The following is a 15,197-nucleotide window of genomic DNA, read 5'->3' as shown; positions in this document are numbered from 1 at the left end:
AGGAGCCCACTTGCCGCAACTAAGACCTGGTACAACTAACTAACTAAATAAATAAATAAAATATTAATAATAATAATAATTGACATGGATTAGTTTGGAGAACCAGGGATTCTGGGAAACAGGCCATTTGGGTCTTCAGTCTCAAACCTTGGGCCTACTTACTAATTACTTTACTACCAATTATTACTAGCTTGGACAGGTCACTTTGCCTCTTTGACTCTGTTACAGCCACCTCCCAGAAATTGTGAGGATTAAATGAGACTGTACCAAGCCCAGTGCCTGGCATCTGGTAAGTACTCAGCTGTTGATATCATTGCCCAAGACCTAAAGCAGTTTGTTGCTGAGCTTTCTCATAGCTAGTTCCTCAAAAACTGGAAGATTCCTGGAGTAGCCTTAGCACCTTGCCTATTACATGGTAACTAGCTGTCTGCATTTCTGTCTGCTCCCAGCCTGTGAGTTCTCTGAGGGCAGGGGCCCGGTCTTGCTGCTGTAGCTTCTAGCAAAGAAGAAAATAGTGTTGAAAAGGGTACATGTGTCTATGAGTCTGTTTCTGTTTTGTAGATAGTTCATTTGTGCCTTATTTTAGATTCCTCATAGTTGGTAGATGCAAACTATTACATTTAGAAAGGGTAAACAACAAGGTCCTAATGTATAGCACAGGGAACTATATTCAATATCCTGTGATAAACCATAATGGAAAAGGATATAAAGAATGTATATATGTGTATAACTGAGTCACTTTGCTATACAGCAGAGATTGACACAACATTGTAAATCAACTATACTTCAATTTTTAAAAAACTACAAAAAAAAGGTACATGTGTCGATAGCTCTTTATAGCCATGTGACCCTGGTGCAATGGACAAAGGAATCAAAATTTAACCCCATGGTCATATTAAGGCACATAGTAAATGCTCGAATATGAAACTCGGCTCCGGTTCGTTTTCCTAAAAGGGGGGAAGGGATGAGAAGAGGCAGGTCAGCATCACGTGGCCCAGGGCTCCTGGTAGATTGTTACACTAAGGGCCTGCATGAAATACACTTGCCAGTGTCTACGCTCCTGGAGAGTCCCTTCCACGTGGACTTTGGACTTGGCCAGGGGACATCCACAAATGGTACGAAAGCAGAGCATTGGTGGTGGAGGGGCAGGGATAGGCCACGGAACCCTTTATGTAGGGAGCAGTGCAAAAAGCATAAGTGTTTCTGGGTGGAGCCCAGTAGGAAGCCCTGATTCAAATGTGTGTCCAAGTGAGCAGTCCAGCTTGCTGAGAGAGCACGGTTGTATGGAGGAATAGTAAGAAATGGGGACAGAAAGGCAGGCTAGGGCCAGGCAGTGTGTCAAGGTATAACTGTCTTTTTTGTTTTGTTTTTTCTGAGGCACCGGGGAGCTGCCAGGGCAGGGCAATGAACAGGGCTCCAGTAGAGGAATGGGGACTGAGTCACAAAGATGGGATGAGAAGCTTACTTAGGGGAATTCTGTAATGAGTCCAGGCAAGAGAGGATGAGGGCCGGACCCAACACCAGGCGGTCAAGGGGGAGAACTAGGTGGATGTGGAAGAACTCTGTGGAAGGAGAATTGATAGGATTTGGCAGCCCACTGAGGGGACGTGGCGAAGAGGAAGTGAAGGGAGAAGCCAGAGATGACTGAGGATGTCAGTGAGACTCAGAGCTTGGCATGACAGGAACTGTGGCTCTGGGGGAAAGTGATGCATTTACCTAGCCTGGTGAAAACACACAGGGGGTGCATGACTTCTGAAGCTCCGGAGAGAGGACCCAGTTAGAATGCAGATGTGGGAGGTCCCTGCAACCCAGGAGAAAGTGGGTGCAGGTGAGCAGATGGATGAAAGAGAAAGGGGAGGGGGCCAAGTTCAGAACCCAAGCCACCCCCAAGTGACTGGTCGCTGTATTCAGCACGGCAGGGGATAGGTGCCAGGACAGGGCCCTGGTCCCCCCTCCTTCCACTGGATGCCAGGCTTCTTTCTCACGGCCTCAGTCTCCTGTCTCAGGTGGGTACTGACTGCTCTGTTCAGTACTCACTGGGCCTGTGCCAGGCATGCCCATGACCCCGTGCCACACCCGAGCTGGATACTGAGTCACACACACACCATCAACACGCAAGCCTCTCTGAACAGAACTCCGGTGCCTTTTCTGGAAGTTATTATTTTTTAAAATAAATTTATTTATTTATTTATTTATTTATGGCTGTGTTGGGTCTTTGTTGCTGGGCACGGGCTTTCTCTAGTTGCGGCGAGTGGGGGCTACTCTTCATTGTGGTGTGTGGGCTTCTCATTGCGGTGGCTTCTCTTGTTGTGGAACACGGCTCTAGGCACGCGGGCTTCAGTAGTTGTGGCTCGTGGGCTGTAGAGCTCAGGCTTAGTAGTGGCGGCACACAGGCTTAGCTGCTCCGCGGCATGTGGGATCTTCCCGGACCGTGGCTTGAACCCATGTCCCCTGCATTGGCAGGTGGATTCTTAACTGCACCACCAGGGAAGTCCCTCTGGAAGTTATTGAACCATCCCCAGAAAACTGTACTTGCACCAGGTCTGGTTGATTTGACACAGTTTCAAAGGGCTTTTCAGTTTCTGATATCCACTCTCAGGCCCAGGTAAAGAAACTCTGCTCTAGACCAACTGTCTCCTTGTACAGCTGTGAGAAAGGTCCAGAGTAAAAGGAGTGATCTGTTGTCAGTCTGGCCAGAGGGTAGCTATTCCGGTTCCTAGAGCTGAATATTCCTTATCTGCTCTTTGATGGCCCTTATCGGTTAGTTGTAACAGTGCCACACTCTAGAAATCACCTGCCACTCCTCTCCTCCTCTGCTGGATGGGACAGCCCAAAGGCGATGGAGAGGAGAACAGGTGACAGCCTGGGGTCCAGGAACTGAGGCGGCACCCAGGGTCCCTTGCTGGGCCAACTGCCTCATGACCCCTTCAACCCCTGAACAGTTCGCAATACAAATTTATTTATGCAAGTATTTATACAGACCACAAACACTCGGGGATGCCTCCGCCCCCTTAACTGCCCAGAACCCAGACTCAGAAGGTTAAGAGGGTTCCAGCCTCAGGGGCCAGAGGTGAGTTCTCAGGAAGCAGTTTCTTGGCCTGAGAGGATCCAGGGGGCCAGACGAAAGAGGCGTGACCAGGGCGGAGCTCCGACGGGGAAGGCGGGGCCTGAGGTCAGAGCTGGGCGCGGCTTCCGGGCACGGGGCGGAGCCTGAAGCGTGGTTTGGCCCTGAGCTTGTTACCGCGAGTAGGGGGCTGCGCCTGCAGCCCCGGGTTTACGGGCACCCCTCTCCACTGGGGGCAGTGGGAAGGGAATGGGGTCCACAGGCCAGGCCACCTACACGTAAGCGTTTTTCCCGTACTTGCCAAAGCTGCTGTCGCCTTCTTCATCCGAGGCCGAGGTGGGCAGGCGGGCAGCGAGGCTTTTGGCGGGCATTGCCGGGGCCTTGTACGGAAGCCGGATGCTGGCAGGGGAGAGAACCTGGGTCAGAGGGAGATGCGGCCCTCGCCCCGCGCCCCGCCCCTCGCGGCACGCCCTCCCTTACCTGGCGCCGTGGTCCTCGTCCCGAGAGCCGCAGCAGTTGGAGAAGAGGCAGATGCCACCCAGGATGGCGAGCAGGGAGGCGCTCCAGCCCAGGTAGAGGGCGGGGCCCAGCTCGTACCTGGGGACAAGAACGATGAGCAGGTGGTGCTAGCTCAGGGTGGGGCAGAGGCCCACCCACTACCCCCGTGGGTGGGGCTCCCACACTCACTTGGTTCCGGGGTACAAGGGGTCGAAGAAGTCCCGGGTGACGTTGAAGGCGTACCAGGAGATAGCCACAATCCCACAGACACCTGGGGGAGGGAGAGGAGAACCGCACTAGGCCCTGCGGAGGAAGGGCGGCCCAGAGAGCAGGACGTGGGCATCAAGTCCAAGAGCAAGTTTCACTGGATCCCTTTCGCTTCCCCTCTCCAGCTCATGACTCTTCTGTTTCCTACGTCAACTGCAGGCTGCTCGATCCAGCCCCCAGGACCCTACCGCAGCCCACCTCTCCTGTCTGTCTCCACTCTGCTCCTCAGCCCCTCTTCCCCCTGTTTATCCCCGATCTGCCCTGGCATTCCTACCTCTAGCGCCTGGACCACAGTTTCCTCACTGGGAATCTGCTCATCCAAGTCCTACCCATCCTCAAAAGCCCAAGCAGTCTTCCCCATCATCCTTGCCTGCTCTGACTCCCCTTTCCTTGGCCTCCTAGAGCCCTCAGCGCTGTGCCAGGTCTTCACCACTCGCATGAAGGCCTGAAGCCAGCCGGGTCCCCGGACTACAGGTCCAGCCTGGCCGCCCCCTGGGGCTTGTCTTCCAGCAAGCCACCTGGCCTTTCTGAGCCTGTTTCCACATCTGGAGAACAGGACAAGACCTGCCCTGCCAACAGGCTTTTTGTGAGGTGATGCGTGCAGAAATGTTTTGCAAATTGAAAAGGGGTGGTGAGTCACATGGTACTGTTATTGTGTACAGTGTGTGTGTGTGTGTGTGTGTGTGTGTGTGCACATGTCCTAACTCTGGGCTTCCCATCCAGGCTGTAAGCTCTGGAAGGCAGAAACTCTCACCTTTGGAGTCCCTCCCACACCTCACTCCTGCCTGGCTCCTAGTGCGGGCTCAAGAAATATTGCTGATGGACTGATTTGTAACCAAGTGATCTGGTGAGTATGGGTGAGAGTGGGGTGAGCAGGGAGAGAGGGCAGGTGTCAATGCAAAGGGGAAGGTGAGGCAACCCTGCAGTCTGGGCCACGGGCCACCCCACCCCCACCACGGCACAGCGTCCCCCCATCACTTGCCCCAATTACCAGCCAGTATGTGTAGGGCCCCTGCGGTGGCCGCCAGCTTGGCTTTCCTGGAGGGCTCCAGACCTCCAATGTTCGTGCAGCGCAGCCCCACCATGCCTAGGGAGAGGCCCAGGAAGCCCAGGAGGATGGCGGTGATCATGAGCGCCCGGCAGGCCTGGATGTACCCTAGTGAGGTGGGAGGCAGCCATGGGTCCCGGAGCCGGCCCCTTCCCCTCCATCTGCTCTCCCGGCTACGACAGTCAGCCCCTTATACAACCTGCTCAGGTCTCAGTCCCTAAAAGCCCTCAAGTCCTCTCCCTGTCCTTCAGGCCCCATCCAGCCTAAGGGGTCAGGCTGAGGGGTCACACCCCCCTCCATCCCAGGAGCTCACCTCGGTGCCAACGAGGCTCAGCGCCGCCTGACCCTCCCGCCTGCGCAGGCGCACTTCGCCTCTACCTCCGTTACAGGGCTTCTCCTCGGAGCCACTGACACTTTGGCCGGATAATGCTTTGTTCTGGGGGGCATTCTCTGCATTGTAGGATGTTTAGCAGCATCCTTGGCCTCTGTCCACTAGACGTCAGTAGCAGTCCCCCCAAACAGGACAATCAAAACGTTTAGACATCGTCAAAAAATCACCCCTGGTTGAGAACCGCCGTGCTCTGCCGGGTATTACAGACACTGCACCCAAGCACCCCCTCCCTTTCCCCACATCTACTAGGTCCCATTTACTGCCCAGCGCAGTGCCTGACATCCTGAACTGAGCCTCTTCCTGGAGTGACCGATAGGGGGCAGCAGTGGCCTATGGGTCACTGGGTAAAGGGCAGCTTCTTATCTGGAACGTGGGATACCTGGGCCTAGGACCAATCCAGGTCAGTCTAGCTCATATGCTTTCGGTGCCTGTTTCCCCTTTCTCAAACTCCCTTTCTGGCCCCCCTTCCTCCTTCTCTGTCTTTGATAGTTGCCAAGCACTCCCAAGGACCTTGCACCCTTTTACCAGGTGGGGCAGTGCCACCTGTGTTGAAGGGGAGAGGCTGGGTCCCTGCCAGGAGGATGTGAAGCGGCCCAGAGTTGGTGGGCAGGGAAGACCGACCAAGTTCTCTGGGAGCATTCTCTTATTCCCAGCCACTCCTTCCGGAGTTCCCACCCTCTCCCCATCCAGCCATCCAGCCATCCCCACCTGGGGCAGACCAGCTCCGGATCCTCAGGTAGCTCTCGTAGACAAAGAGAGATTATTGAAGGGCCCATAAGAGCATGGGCTGGGTGGCTGCGAGGTGGATAATTGATAGGAACCTTCCCAGGACCAGAACCAGCCTGGGAAGGAAGTATCAGCTGGCTCGTGATACACACGAGTCTGGATTCCAGCCCCCCTACCACCCGTGTGGCTCTGGGCAGGCCACCTTGCAGTTTTCCAGCTTCTGGAAGATGAGGTTACTAACACCTCCAACAGCGGGCTGTTATCAGCACTGAAATGGTGCATGTGAAGCATGCAGCACAATGCCTGGAACCTCAACCTGGGCAGCTGCGCTCTCTGCTCTCCCCCTCAGCACGCCCTCGCATCCCCATCTTTCATTGTCTTTCGTGCACACTCACGAGAGGTTTCAAGCAGCAGTCCAAGTTGGGGCCCCTCCTTACACCATGGTGTGGTTGAGGGGTAAGTCAGAAGGGGGTGGCCAGGGCTGCTGAGTGGCTGCCACCAATGTCCGTTCTGGCCACCCAGCATTCTGGGTGTCTGGCCCAGACTGTACTCAACTTTTACAGAGGGCTTTTTTCGGGGGGGCAGCATCCTGGATGGGATGAGAGCATGAAGCCCCTGCAGCTGCCTCAGGAGATTCTGGGAATAGTGGGGGCACGAGAGACCCACCTGGACTCCCTAATGGCTCAGAGCATCTTTGACATACACGGGGGCGATTTCATGGCATGCTGACCTCGGCTCTTTCCCCTACCCACTGGCCCCTGCAGCAGGGGGCCTGGAAAAGCATGACGGCTCCGTGAGCACCCAGTGAGGGCATGGGAGCTGCACTACATAGGGTTTCTTGTCATCCCCTCTTGGCCTGGCGAGGGGCTGACTGAAGGACTCTCCTGGGGAATAATGGGGGTGCTACTCATAGGTGAGCAGGGAGCAGGATGATGCTTCAGCCACCAGGGAGAAACTTTCTGGGCCAAAAGAGCTGTAGGCTCCAGCCCGCCAAGAACCTCAAAAAAGTACGTTGACCCGAGAACCCCAAACACATACACAAACACACCCCTGCTTACAGTGGACACTGAGATGTGCAAGAGGACTCCCTTTAAAACAGTCCTTTAGGACTCACCATAGTGGTGAAACCAATGCCCCAGTGGAAGCCTGGCGAAGCTACTGAGACTTTTAAGTATCTCAACCCCCAAGAATCCAAGATGAGGTTTCCTCTTCATCCCACGAGCCCCAGCACTCCCACCCTGAAACTAAAATGCTGAATTTGATTGAGCGAATATAGATGCTCACATCACATTAACATTTTGCACATTTTATCTCATATAATCCTCACGACCACCTGGTGAACCAGTGCTATTATGACCGTAATCTTACAGATGGGTCAAATGCAGCTCATTTTGTCACCTGCCCGGGGCACAGAGCTAGCCAAAGGCAGGTGCTGAAGCCGGCACTCTGGCCCCAGTGCCTGCACTTGTAGCCACAAAGACAGAGGGTCAAGTCAGAGCAGGGTGCCACGTGTGGTGAGGCCTCCACCGCAGTTCCAGAGGGCTGCCCCCAGCACTCCCGGCTTCAGAAACCCAGGTCTCCCAGCTGGATTGGGCCTCCCATATCTGTATGGTGCCCAAGGTCAGACCACAGGCAGCACCCACCCTTGCCGGGGTCTCTCCAACCTCCCGCCTCCCTCTGCTCCCCTCAGCTCTCCCCACCCCGTACCAGAGAGGGCCAGCATGGACGGGAACTCCCAGCAGTTGTAGACTCCAAGGGAGTCGGTGGCACAGCTATACCAGAGGTTCTCGAAGACGGTGCTGGTGGTGATGACGTTCCCGTGCACAGTGGACACTCGCCAGCTGCTGTGTGTCAGGGTCACCCCTAGCATCAGCAGCCCCAGGGCTGCGATGAAGAAGCCGAAGATCTCCGCAGCCACCGACATGGTGGGACACAGGCCCCGAGGGGAGACTGAGGCCCCAGAGGAGGGGAGGGGCTGAGCCCCAGGGGAACTTGAAGGGGCTTTGGCTAAGGAGGGCGGTTAAGGCAGGCTGGGGAGAGAGAGGGAGGCAGGCTGCAGCCTCTGCCTCTTTCTTGGCCCAGGTCTGTCTCTGGTTGGTCTCTTCCCTCTCTCCGGGTCTCTCCGCTTCCCTGCAGGTCAGTCAGAGGAGTGAGACAAGCGTGCACGGCAGCTGTTGAAGAGGCGATGGACGGAATAAACGAAACGGGCCAAAAGTCCACCCCCTCCCCGCCAGTCTCTGGGCTGCCCTGGGCTCCCCGCCCCGAGAGGGTGTGGGGAGAGGACTTACCAGGGAGGGACTAACGGATGCCGCCAAGGAAGGGCTCCCACGGGAGGCACTGGGAACCGAGGGGAAGCATCCGCCTCTGACTCAGCTTTAATCGGGGGCCAGAGAATGGAGTAAGAGGGACAAGAGACAGAGATGGAGACTGACCCCAGACAGGTCCCCTGCACCTTTCAGTGGGGAAGGACCAAGGGAGCGGAGCCACCCTCTCTGAATGTTGGTGAGAACAATTCAAGAAACTCAAAGAGCTAGGGGTTGAGGCATTGAGTCTCCAAGGAAGATGAAGGTTGAAAAAGGGAATGGGGAATCTGGGAGAAACCCATGGCTCTGGAATCCAACCAACCTGGATTCAAACCAGGTCCCATCATTTACCAAAGGGATGTGGGCATGAAGTTTGAGCCCCTTGAGCTTGTTTCCGGTTCTGTGAACTAGAACTACCACTCCTCACTTCATGAGAATTGTGACTACAGATCAAAGCTCCCTGCAAGTATGAATTGCTCAATACTTGGTGAATGCCCTGGGTCTGGACGCCCAAGGGCCAGGGTGAGGCCAAAGGAGGTTGCTTTCCCCCAAACTTCAACTTCCTGAACTTGAATTTCCCCCCTTGTTGGGATGATCTTTGACTCTCGGCAAAAAGCTTGATCTTGCTGCTAAGGGGCCTCAAGGGGAATAAATCACAAGCCCAGGATATGATCCTCTGATAAACTAAGAAGCAAAGAGTTATCAGAACTGTCACCAGCTCTATTAATTATGAGAGATTAGAAACTTCTGGGTTTGCCCCACCCCAAACTGAAGCTGAGCACCTGTCCCGGCACAGATGGTCTCAGTTCCCGCCCCAAGGCCACGGCTGGGGCAGCTCTGGTTCTCTTCTGGCAGGTGAGGCTGGGGCTCAGTCCAAGGGGCCCGTCCTACACCCAGGCGGTCACATGGGCATCACTGCGCTGAGGTGGTCCCCCATCCCCTCCTCGCCGTGTCAGGCTCCTCTGTGCTCCCCCAGGCGCCTCTGCCCCAATCCCCCCCCCAAGCTGGGCTGAGGAACGAAAAGTATGCAGTGAAGTAAGGCAGGCCCACGCTGAGCCTGGCACGGGCTGGGTGTTGGGCAAAGCAGGCTGTGTGGGGACTGGGTCCCGACCTTTCTTCTGCAACTGGGATGTCCTGGGTTCCTGACCTCTCCCAAGACCTCTGCCGACTCCATGCCAAATGCCCATTTCCTTCCCCCCACTAGTGGCCCCCCTCCCCTAAGGAGTGGGATGGGGGGGAGGAAGGGGAGGGCGCAGGAAGACAAAGGGAGGGAAGGGTGGAGGTTTTGGAGGAAACTGAGTGGGGGCCCCCCTGGTGTGGAAAACTCCACACGCTGAGAGGCAGCTGAGTGGGTCAGAGGAGATGGGAGACGTCAATTCTTGCCTGTCCCTTCAGCTCTGCCCTTTCCGCCTCTGGTCACTGCTTTTTCTCAGGATTCTACGGCCGTGCAAAGGGCACGTCCCTATGCTGCCTGCCACTGCTCAAGGACGTGGCTGGGCTGGTGGGGGAGGAAGGAAGGGTGTAGGGTCTGAGCAGCTCAGCGGACAAAGGAGAACCCCACAGCCTGGGGGGCAGAAGTAGGAGGGCACAGAGCAGGGAAGGCCCATGCACGACCCCCACCCCTGGGCCCAACAGAACCTGCCCCTTCCTCAACATAGACACAGAGGTTCCCAAGCCAAAGCCCAATTTTATTTACACTCATCCCAAAACACATGATTTGGGGCTAGGGGACAGGTCTCAGGGGAGAGGAGGTTGAAGGTCACAGAGGACAGTGACAGGTGCAGAAGAAGAAAGGGACGGTGAGGACGGGTGGGCCTCTCTTCCAGTGTCCTCCATGGGCTCCACGTGTCTGTCCCCAGGCAGAGGCAGAGATGCCGTCTCGTTCAGGATTTGGACTTGGATACAGCAAGTCCGATGAGTCCAGCCAGTCCCGCCACGCCCAGGGCCATGCCTCCAACAATGGCCATGCCCACTAGACCATCTGGGGAGAGGAAAAGGGAGACCGTCATGAGTCCAAAACCCTAGTCCCTGCAGGGACCTCGGCCACCATCTTGCTGCCCGCTGCTCCTCAACAGAGGATGTGCCTCTTTATCTGGAGTCACGGGGTGAGGGACCCCTGAGGGATGGAGAAAGAAGGGGGTTTGGGGAGGAACTGCTTGGAGGGCACCATCTGAAGAGAGACCAGAGGGCCCAGGCACGAGGGAAGGAGGAGGACTTAACAGAGTTGAGAGGGACCTGGGGATGCTGGGGGCCAGGGAGACACGAGGGTGGGGAGTGGACGGAGACGGAGGGAGAAGGGCAGACAGGACGGCCTTCACCTTTCTTCATGGCCTTGTCAATGAGCTGTTCCAGTTCCTGGGCCTGGGTGTTCTGCGGCTCTGTCTGCAGCAGGCCTCGCACATACTTTAGGGCTTTTTCGTATTCCTACACTCAGGGAGAATGACACACCCCCTCAGAATTCTATCCCTCCTCCTACCCGTCAGAAGGGCCTTCCCTCCGCGGGCCCCAGGGCTCTTCCCTCCACCTCCACCCCCTCCCTCCCTCCAGCCCGACCCAGTGGAGCAGAGTCCACAAACCACCCCAACTGTGTGGGGCTGATAAGCCGAGGGAGATAACAGCCCAAGGCTCGGGGCTGCACCCCACTGCTGATGTCACACTGCTCCCCACACCCTCAGCACCCGGATCCTCTGTCTCTCACCTTCCCTCGGCGTCCTGCTATCACCCTGCACCTCGGTACCCAACACCACCCCCTGCCTACCGCCCTCTTCAGCCTTCCAGAGGGTCTGGGCTCTGTGATGGAGGAGAGAGACGCGAGGGAGCTTGGCCACCAGGCGGGGTGGAGGGGCTCCCCGCCTTACCTTGAGCCGGTAGTTCCCCACAGCCAGGTAGAAGACATAATCCCGCTGCTCCTCTTTGCTCCCTTTGGGCAGCAGCTCTAGGGAGCGGGGGAGGGAAGAGGGTAAAAACCCCTTCTCTCCCTTCCCAGTGCCTGTGTCCCAGAGACCCCCTCCACTCCCTGAATACCTATAAGATCCTGGGAGAAAGTCACTGTCCTGAGCCTCCATTTTGGCTCCGGTCACTCCGGGTTTCCCAGCCAGAGCTCTGGGGCAGCATGAACCCCAGCTGCCCCAATGCCCCAGTGATCCACACCCCGGTATCAACACTACAGTCAACTTTGGTTCATCCAAGTGAACTGAAAGGAAATCAAGGCACCGGAGAAGCCAAAAGGCATCTCTACTCAGCTGTGGCATCTGCTGTGTATTTTAACTACAGCAGCTTGCTGACCAGAACAGTGTTCAAAATCAGTTTGCACTCTTTTCCCCTTTAAAAAAACAGCTCCAAACTCACCTTCAGTTACCCCTCCCTGAAAGACCCCACCTGACTTTCTTAGTTCAGTGACTTCCCAGAGGCTCATGTGTTCAGTTGCACTCTGCATTAGAATTTGCTAAGTGGTTTTGCAGGTGTTTACACATCTTCCCAAGTGTCTGTACTGCCTCCTCAACTAGACTGGCCATGTTTAGAGACCAATTCTACAGCTGTGCCCTGCTGCAGAGGAAACCTGAGAAATAGACAAATGGAGGCAGAGATGATTTGCACTAAGGAAGAGTCTTACTTTTGTGGATTTACAACAGGCATCCTTGGCTAGTACAGTGATTGCTTATACACCATTACTTAACCAAGAGAAAGGGGGTACAGAGAAATTTAAAGGTCAAGTATTGTGGCCTCTGAAAAATGGTGACCCATCCAAAACCAGCAGGAAATAGGATTCTGATCAAAAAAGCACCATGTGCTCACAGATTTTGGGAACCATTTTCTGTACTTCTTCCACACCCACCCCCCCAAAAGGTTTTCAACAACAGTTGCTAAATAAGCAACACGGTGGGGGTGGGGGGCAAAGAGCATGGGACTGGGACACACAAGCAGGAGCTTCTAGTCCCAATTCAGCCAAAAATCAACCAGCTGTGTGACCTGAGACAAGTCACTTTCCTTATGTCTAGACTACCAGATCACCAAAGTTCTGTGGGGACTGACATGCTATGACTCTGTCTGGCAAAACAACCATCGATGAGGTGGCAAGTAGCCAAAAGCACAGTGGGAGAAGTCAGGCTAAGTATAGCCCTTATTTTGCAGTGTGTTTACTGGTAAATAACTGTGAGGTGACTGCACTATGAGGTCCCATGTTGAAAAAGGATCCGCGAACTTGAGATGGACGGAGTGAGCCAGGCCAACGGTGGTTGAGGACGATGGCAGTTGGGAAGGGGAGAGCTGGGGAGCCAGCCTAGCACCTCACCCTCCAGCAGAGCAAGGCCTTTACGGATGTCATCGTTGTATTTGCTTCGCACCAGGCACCAGGCATATTCAAACTGCGTGCTCTTGGACACTGAGCCTGCTGCCGTCTCAGACTGAAATTTCCTTTCAAACTTCTGCCATAGGAGAGGAGAGGAGTCATTTAGAGGTGAAGGGGGCAAGCCATACTGTAGCAGGACCTGGGTGTCCCTTTCCCCGTTACTCTGCATCTTCCCCTCTGCCACATTTCCCTTTTGGGTCTTGGGGTCTGGTACCCCAGGTTCTGCCACCTCCATCGCTGGGACCCAGGCTTTCTGCTTCTTAGTGGCGGGCTGTCTTGGCTGCCCCCCTCTGCTTCCCTCCCCCTAGTGGAACCGACTGGAGATGCCACCTGCTGGCGGCTCCAGGCACCGCGCCCGGAGCAGCTGACCCCGAGAGGCTGAACAGTAAACACGCTGTCAGAACTGCTCAACAACAGCCCACGCGGTCCCTCGTCGGAGACTGCTTCTCCCATCCCCACCCTGCCGGTCTGGACCCTTTCTTATCTGAAAAACGGGAATAAAAATAGTGCCTACCTCCTACTAGAGCTACAAAGATTGAGATCCCCCCTGAAAGGTACTTAGCACCGTGCCGGATTGTGACTAATATATGAAAGTTTAAGGTGGTCACTGTGTTCCCCCTGCCACTGAAGGAGCACTCAAAATCGGGTGCCCTCACCCTGACCTCCTAGCTCCTGCATGCACTCAGCACCCGTCAAACTCCAGGCCCCCAAGCTGAGGCGTGGTGGCGCAGGAAACTACATCTCCCATTAGCCTTTGGGGCAAAGTGGAACCTCTAGGCAGGAGCAGGGCGCTGCAGGGGCTGCCGGGAGCCGTAGTTCGACTTCCCTAGGTAAAGCTGATGCTGGGAAGAGGGTTTGGCCCCTACCCGGGCTCTCCTCAGGGCCCGCCCTTCCGAATCTTCCTTTTCCCTCCCTCAAGGCCGGGCCTCACCAGTAGGTCCTCCACAGACACCAACTCGTTCAGCACGGCCTCCATGGCCGCCGGCCCCGCAATGCTCACAACTCAGACGCTACTGTGCCACCTTCTCCATGGCCCACTGACCGGGGCGGAGAGTCACTTCCAGCGTCCGGCGGAAGCGGGATCGCCCTCCGCTGCGCAGAGCCAATCGCTTCACGTAGCCGCCGTGAGCCTGCCCCCACCCCGTCCCCCGCGCCGCCGCCGCGAAGCAGCGGGGATCACTGATGCGCATGCTCCAACAAGTCCTTCTCGTTTTCCCACGGCTCGCAGGCTGCACACGGTGACAGACCTGTCTTCAAGCCCGTCTTCATCTTCCTGGGTACCCTGCGTGTGCCTCCGTGTACGGAGGCTGCCTCACTAAACTCTGAGACTATGTCTTGGTGGTTAGCCCCCAGACTGAAAACAGCGGAAAGAGAAGGTGGGGAACTGGGCATGAATCACATAATTTTAGGGACCAGTGTAACCCTCCCTCGCTCCCCCCCCCCACCAGTTCTCCCCTCCCAGATAGCTAGGACCCTAGACGCTACGTGATTTTTCAGTGCCTGCAAGAAAATCATAACTGGTACCAGGGTTTCCAGGGCCCCGGCTGACTCTTATAATGCAAGAGGAAAGAAAACTGATCTGTTAACCATACACCCAGGACTGGAATACATAATAATGGGGGATGCTATCAATGGGAATTTAAAGAAAAGCAGTTGCCACTGCTTGCAGAGAGGGTCCAGTCTTCTAAATATTATTTAATAAAGCATTCTCTGGGTGTACCCAAGGGGGAAAGGCCTGCAATGTGGGGTCATGGCCAGTAAGGAGCTTGGCAGTGTGAAGCAACAAAGCATGGAAAGGGGAAATGCTGCATGCCACTCTGGCATCTGTGCTCTGTGCAGTGATGGGACTGGGTAGGTGGTGATTTTCAAATTTCTTTTTACCTTGACCCACAGTGCTCCAGTACACATGTGAATGTAAGTTCCATGAGAGCAGAGACTGTATCTTGTTTATCCGTGCATCTCCAGCTCCGAGCACAAGGTAAATGTTCGAGAAATATTCGTTGAATAAACAGGAAATAAAGCCGACAATAGTAATGACGGCAGTGCAAGTGCAGGGGATTATCATCCAAACACCTTTCACATTTGCAAGACCCCTTGATTTTTTTTTTCTTTCCTCATAATAGCCTTGTGAGTTAAGTTGGCAAGTTATTCTTCTCTATTTGGCTTGGACAGTTGAAATGATTGTGATATGAGCTCAGTAAACTTTGAGAGAAACCTCAGTTTAGGGAACTGGCTCAGTAAACTTTGAGAGAAACCTCAGTTTAGGGAACTGGCTCCATAATAGTCAAGGAGAAAAATTCACATTCATTCAAAGATGTATTGAGCTTCTAATTTTGGCTGGGCTTTGAGGTAAGCAGAGAGGGTAAAAAGATGTACAGAATACGAAGCAGATGGGTGAAAACAGGACCGAGCACAAAGGGCAACTACTAGCAAGGCAGGGAATATAAGAAAGCCAAAAGGGCATTATTTCTATCAGGATGTTACTTCCTTCGGGTGGCCTGTTGCCCCTTATCCGTGTTGTATCTGTTGCAGCTCTTGGCACAGGCCTGGCA

General features: G+C 55.0%; 2 protein-coding genes across 2 annotated transcripts; both read right to left on the bottom strand.

Moving 5' to 3' along the window:
* Positions 1-3,336: 3,336 nt before the first annotated feature.
* CLDN15 (claudin 15) lies at positions 3,337-7,918 on the bottom strand (the record flags this gene model as incomplete). Its single annotated transcript, XM_079719806.1, has 5 exons — positions 3,337-3,463; positions 3,545-3,661; positions 3,752-3,833; positions 4,821-4,985; positions 7,702-7,918. 5 exons carry the CDS (start codon positions 7,916-7,918, stop codon positions 3,337-3,339), a joined length of 708 nt encoding a protein of 235 aa, XP_079575932.1.
* A 2,046-nt stretch (positions 7,919-9,964) lies between these two features.
* On the bottom strand, positions 9,965-13,710 carry FIS1 (fission, mitochondrial 1). The gene is made up of 5 exons (XM_079719709.1): positions 13,577-13,710; positions 12,589-12,721; positions 11,156-11,232; positions 10,616-10,721; positions 9,965-10,278 (listed from the first exon to the last, which is right to left on the bottom strand). Exons 1-5 carry the CDS (start codon positions 13,619-13,621, stop codon positions 10,181-10,183), a joined length of 459 nt encoding a protein of 152 aa, XP_079575835.1. The 5' UTR covers positions 13,622-13,710; the 3' UTR covers positions 9,965-10,180.
* Positions 13,711-15,197: the final 1,487 nt, after the last annotated feature.

The sequence above is a fragment of the Hyperoodon ampullatus genome (assembly GCF_949752795.1).
Source record: "Hyperoodon ampullatus genome assembly, chromosome: 14".
In the NCBI taxonomy this organism is placed as follows: Eukaryota; Metazoa; Chordata; class Mammalia; order Artiodactyla; family Ziphiidae; genus Hyperoodon; species Hyperoodon ampullatus.
The sequence above is the reverse complement of the archived record's forward strand: the minus strand, read 5'-3'. Positions and strand labels throughout refer to the sequence as shown.

Bases quoted from the DNA above. Each gene is read 5' to 3' on its own strand.
- FIS1 (XM_079719709.1), bottom strand. From the start codon at position 13,621: ATGGAGGCCGTGCTGAACGAGTTGGTGTCTGTGGAGGACCTACTG. The intron at 11,233-12,588 runs GTGAGGTGCTAG...CCCGCTCCCTAG, and splicing joins AGGCCTTGCTCTGCTGGAGG to AGCTGCTGCCCAAAGGGAGC. The intron at 10,722-11,155 runs GTAAGGCGGGGA...CCCTGAGTGTAG, and splicing joins TGGGGAACTACCGGCTCAAG to GAATACGAAAAAGCCCTAAA.